At 33.5% G+C, this 6,247-nt stretch overlaps 1 protein-coding gene across 1 annotated transcript; it reads right to left on the bottom strand.

Moving 5' to 3' along the window:
• Positions 1-5,350: 5,350 nt before the first annotated feature.
• On the bottom strand, positions 5,351-5,991 carry LOC133326314 (peroxiredoxin 2). Its single transcript, XM_061534983.1, has one exon. It carries the CDS (start codon positions 5,983-5,985, stop codon positions 5,401-5,403), a length of 585 nt encoding a protein of 194 aa, XP_061390967.1. The 5' UTR covers positions 5,986-5,991; the 3' UTR covers positions 5,351-5,400.
• Between the last annotated feature and the right edge of the window lie 256 nt (positions 5,992-6,247).

The raw sequence follows: 6,247 nt of genomic DNA, 5'->3' as shown, positions 1-6,247 counted from the left end.
CGTGAATATCAGTTCAGATTTAGATATAGCTCCCATATATATTTTCGTCCGAATTTTCGTAAATAGTGCACCAAAGACCCTTTATATCCTTTGATTTGCATGAAATTTGGCACAGCTCATTTATTTGGCCCAAGGGAGAACCTTATTGAAATTGGGAAAAATCGGTTCAGATTTATATATAGCTCCCATATATATTTTCGTCCGATTTGATGTAAATGGTGTACAAAAGTCCCTATATATCTTTCGATTTACACGAAATTTGGTATAGCCTACTGAATTAAGTCTAGAACGACGTGTGTTAAATTTCGTGAAAATCGGTTTAAATTTAGATATACCTCCTATATATATTTTCGTCTGATTTAAGGTAAATGGTGCACCAAAGTCCCTATATATCTTTCGATTTGTACGAAATTTGGTATAGCGTACTAAATTGAGTCTGGAATGATGTGTGTAAAATTTGTTGAACATCGGTTCAGATTTCGATATAGCTCCCATATATATTTTCGTCCGATTTTATGTAAATGGTGTACCAAAGTTCCTACATATCTTTCGATTTGTACGGCATAGCGTACTGAATTGAGTCTGGAATGATGTGTGTTAAATTTCGTGAAAATCGGTTTAAATTTAGATATACCTCCCATATATATTTTCTTTCGATTTTATGTAAATGGTGCGCCAAAGTTCCTTTATATCTTTCGATTTGCACGAAATTTGGCATAGCGTTCTGAATTGAGTCTAGAATGATGTTTGTTAAGTTTCGGAAAAATCTGTTCAGATTTCGATATAGCTCCCATATATATTTTCGTCCGATTTTATGTAAATGGTGCACCAAAGTTCCTTTATATCTTTCGATTTGCACGAAATTTGGCATAGCATTCTGAATTGAGTCTAGAATGATGTGTGTTAAGTTTCATGAAAATCGGTTCAGATTTCGATATAGCTCCCATATATATTTTCATCCGATTTTTTATAAATAGAGCAGCAAGTCCCTATATATCTTTCGATTTGTACAACCTACAACAACTCCTCCTGATGGAGGGTTGCAACAAGTTCGAATCGGCCGAACTTTGTGTCGTATAATTAAACTATTCGGAAACAGATCTCGTTCTATTGTTTGCAAATTAATTTTTTAATTGCCAGCATTTTTTTTCGAAAGCATTTATAAGCTGGATAATGCGGAACAATTAATTTTACATGTCACCAATATTTAATTACAATAAAACAACGATAATAAGTAGAACATTTGTGAACAATGACACTGGAATATAAATGATTTGGGGTTTTTCTTTTTTTTATAATATACAAATTTAAATTCTTATATTTTATACAATGCTGTTTATTACTAAATATTGAATATGTGATATTAATACACTTACTTGAGTAGTTAGCCACTTGCCAAATATTGAAATATATTATTATTTTTAGAATAATACCATCTAAGATATCATTAAGAAATCTTGTTAAATGGAGTAGTATAGTTTGCAATTTAAATCAAATCGGCCTTAATGGCTTCAAATTGCATTTTTGGAATAAATAAATAAATAAATAAAAATAAATAAATACACAATGCAGCAGAATGTAGCCCCATTTGTAGATTCTAATAGAAAATACTGTATACCAACATGTTAATAAGTCCGTAGAAGAACGTTGTACCAATGTGACACCCTATTCTATCTTATTTTAACGCTAAACTTACACTTTTTACAATAATCCATAATTTATTTGATGTATGATCAAAGGAATTTACAATATAAATTACTCATTTTATTAAAACAACTTTAATGTAAATTGGTTTGCCAAATTTATTCCATTCCATTAGTATTCGGAAATGGAAACAGTGTCCAACCAGCATCTGGTTCACTCACTGTCGAACTTAATTTCGCAATTATATGACGCTATTACCCGCCGATTGTATTTTGCAAAAAAACCTACATTCATTCATACATATCTACAGACAAAGCAACGTGTCGGAACAGAAACAACAACAGCTTGGAATATATTAACATTTATTTAATGACAAATCTAGAAAGAATCGTGGAATGCTTTCCGATAATAGTCATGATGGTGTGAAGAGTAAGGGGGTGTGACGACGTAACAACAAAATGCGAGTCATAAACATTTCGTTAGATTAGCTAACATAGACATGGCGGATTCCCGTATCAAGAACGAGTATACCGTGTGCACTTTGTGCACAGAAAGCAGACGCACTAACAAAATAACAATTGGACTTTAAGGAAGTCCAAAGCCATTGATGATTGAGGTTTTTATCAATTTGTTTTTATTTTTTCAAAAAGTGGGTGTTAAGTGGTCAGTTTTTGTTTGTTTGAAAATTATTTATTGGGTGAAGTTCAAAATAAAAAATACTTATATATAAATAAATATTTCTTTTTTAAATTCCCTAATGTAAATAATAAAATCATAATGGGGGCCAAATATTTATAATTGATAGTTCCCCAGATAGGGGTTTAAATTTATTGATCTGAATATGACACATGTTAAGATTAACTACTGGTTCTATTTTGGAATCATAATGTGTCATGCTTTTGGTGAAAGAAATTTCAACAACGGGCGCTTACGTATGTTTCGAGTATTCACCAAAATGTAGGCAAAAATTTCCACATCGAAGAAAAATTCTATGTTCCGTTTTATGTGACGGCCCGGAACATATTTATTGGCCCAAAGACATAGTATATTGGTCAATTATATGCTTATCTTTAAACATGGTTTTCACTGTTGAAGAACCTGGAGTACAAATTGCAGCAACTTCGGTTGAAAATGCGGCAAGACCTTGATCCAATATTGATTTTTGACATAATGAGCTCCACGACCTGATCCTAGAATCTCAAATCAAAATAATCTAAAAATAAACTTGAATTGTCCGCAAGAATGTGTCAAAAATCAATGCCTATGTATAGCCTCAAAAAATATCTAAATCTAAACCGATTTTTAGGAAACTTTACAAACATCATTTTAGAACCCATTCAGTGCGTTATACCAAATTTCGTGCAAATTAAAAGATTTATAGGGACTTTGGTTCACTATTTACATTAAATTGGACGAAAATATATACGGGAGGTATAAATCTGAACCGATTTTCCCGAAACTCACCACTCATCATTCTAGACTCAAGTCATTACCCTATGCCAAATTTCGTGCAAATCGAAGGATATATAGGTATTTTGGTTCACCATTTACATTAAATCGGACGAAAATATATATGGGAGTTTTATTCAAATCTGAACCGATTTTCACGAAACTTAGCATACGTCATTCTAGGCTTAATTCAGTACGCAATGCGAAAATTCGTGCAAATCTAATGATTTTCAAGGACTTTGGTGCACCATTTACATAAAATCGGACGAAAATATATATGGGAGCTATATCTAAATCTGAACCGATTTTCCCGAAACTCATCACTCTACACTCTGCAAAATTTCGTGCAAATCGAACGATATATAAGGACTTTGGTGCACCATTTATCTTAAATCGGACGAAAGTATATATGGGAGCTATATCTAAATCTGAACCAATTTTTACGAAACTTAGCACACATCGTTCTAGACTTAATTCATTAGGCTATGCCAAATTTCGTACAAATAGAAATATATAGGGACTTTGGTGCTCCATTTACATAAAATCGGACGAAAATATATATGGGAGCTATAGATTTTCGTCCGATTTTCTCGAAACTTAACACACATCATTATAGACCAATTTCTGTACGCTATGAACAATTTCATGCAAATCGAAAGATAAATTGGTGTACCATTTGTCTTAAATCGGACGAAAATATATATGGGAGATATATCTAAATCTGAACCGATTTCCAAGAAACTTAGCACGCATCATTCTAGACTTAATTTAGTACGCTATGCCAAATTTCGTGTAAATCGAAAGATATGTAGGGACTTTGGTGCACCACTTACATTAAATCGGACGAAAATATATATGGGAGCTATATCTAAATCTGAACCGATTTTCACGAAATTTAGAACACGTCATTCTAGACAAAATTCAGTACGCTATGCCGAAATTCGTGAAAATCTAAAGATTTTCAGGGACTTTGGTGCACTATTTTCCTAAAATCGGACGAAAATTTATATGGGAGCTATATCTAAATCTGAACCGATTTTCTCCAATTTCAATAGGGTTCGTTCTTGGGCCAAACAAATGGGCTGTGCCAAATTTCATCCAATTCGAATCATAAATGCGACCTGTATTTTGTTTACAATTTAACATGGACAGACAGACGGACGGGCATTCATAAATCGACTCAGGAAGTGTTTCTATGCATATTCTCAAAAGGGCCCATGTGTCTATCTCGTTTCCTTTTGCCTGTTACAAACATATGCACAAAGACATAATACGCTGTACCACAGGGTATTGTAAAAATCCACGCCTATTAAAAGAATATTTTATAAACTGGCTAACCTACTACTTTAAAAGATGTAAATTTGTTTGTGCCGCAAAAGCAAAAAAATCATCCGCCATAACATCAAAACTTGACCTATGAAATTTTCCTAAATGGAATTTACCACCTTCCAGACCATAGCTTCATTTTGTTGGATAGCGCTGTTTACCCATTATTAATGTAATTAATGGTTAAAGTTAAAATAAAATACAATAGCACGATTGGACATATTCTTTAATACACCTTTGAATTAATGTTATTATTAAGGTCCATTTTCCTTCATAACACGTCATAGAAATATGAAACAGCTACGTCATTTTCCCATGAAACTAAACAACACCTTGCCTTCCTTCTAGAGAATTCAAAGCAAATAAAAGAAATATTAATTATGGTTATATACAACAAGCTATTTTTTATTGTAATAGTTGTTATTGCTCTCGTAGGTGTTGTGAACACACACACAAATCTATATATATTTCCTATATTTGAAAAAGTACTGATAAAGTGTACTTATAATGAGGAAAAAAAGTATTGTATGGTGTGTCGTCGAAGACCCTAACATGTGCAGGAAAAAAAAACAAAACAAATATAGAAAAAAAATTGTTTATAAAAACAAATAAAAGAAAAAAAATAAATTCTATTGTTTTTTTTTAATATTAAATTTATTAAAGCTAAACAAAGTAAACCCCTTTTGTAAGGGTTAACTTTATTTAGCTGCCTCTTTTGGGGATACAAATTTCATTTTTGTTTTTTGTTTGGGTGAAAATGGTGACAGCAGGAATGACAAATGTAGTGATACGAAAATAATAGAAAAAAGTGGTTTTAACTACCAGAGTTAAAACTATAAATATAATGTTTAAGGAAACTACTGTTTGATTACTGTTGATATAGTGGTGTAGGGGGCGAATGTTTGTACACCCCTGTTTGTTAATTAATTAATATGAATATGCTCATGTTCTTCATCGTAAATACGATTACTCGCACAACATTTACGAAGCGGCAGCAAAATATTCCTGAGACTTTTTGGGATCGGCGACCATTGTTTTTTGTCCGGGCTTCCAGTTGGCTGGGCACACTTCTCCGTGTTCGTCGGTGAACTGAAATGCCTGCACCAAACGCAAGGTTTCATCGACACTGCGACCAACGGGCAAATCGTTGACGGTCATTTGGCGCAAGTTTTGATTTTTATCGATGATGAAGAGACCACGGAATGGAATACCGGTTTCTTCGTCCAATACACCGTAGTCGCGGGCAATTTTCATTGACTTATCAGCCAACAATGGAATGTCCATTTCACCCAAACCACCCTGTTTGCGGGGTGTGTTGATCCATGCCAAATGGGTGTATTGACTGTCGGTAGAGCAACCGATCACTTCACAGCCAATGTTGCGGAATTCAGCAGCACGATCAGAGAAGGCAATAATTTCGGTGGGGCAGACGAAGGTGAAATCCAATGGGTAGAAGAACAAGACAACATATTTGCCTTTGTAGTCGGACAAGGAGATGTCCTTGAAGGCGCCCTTAACGACGGCGGTACCCTTGAATTGGGGAGCTGGTTTTTGCAATTGGGGCATCTGAAAACACAGCAAAAAGGTTGGAAAATAGTCATAAGTAATTGTCGACAATTAAATGAGATAATTATAAATAAGGACTAAACTATATTATTTTAAGGGAAGGGTAGCTATATTTAAAACTAAACCGCCCTATGCGAAATGTAATTATTATAGGAAACTTTTGGACTCATTTCAATACACTATGCACAATTTCTTCTAAAAATAAGAAAATAAGGAAACAATTACTTTTAAAACTCTTATCTCAATACGAAGCGTTGTTCCA

The sequence above is a fragment of the Musca vetustissima genome, unplaced genomic scaffold (assembly GCF_032173495.1).
Source record: "Musca vetustissima isolate MV318-11 ecotype Yass unplaced genomic scaffold, APGP_CSIRO_Mvet_v1 utg12681, whole genome shotgun sequence".
Lineage (NCBI taxonomy): Eukaryota > Metazoa > Arthropoda > Insecta > Diptera > Muscidae > Musca > Musca vetustissima.
This window is presented reverse-complemented; position numbering and strand designations above follow the sequence as displayed.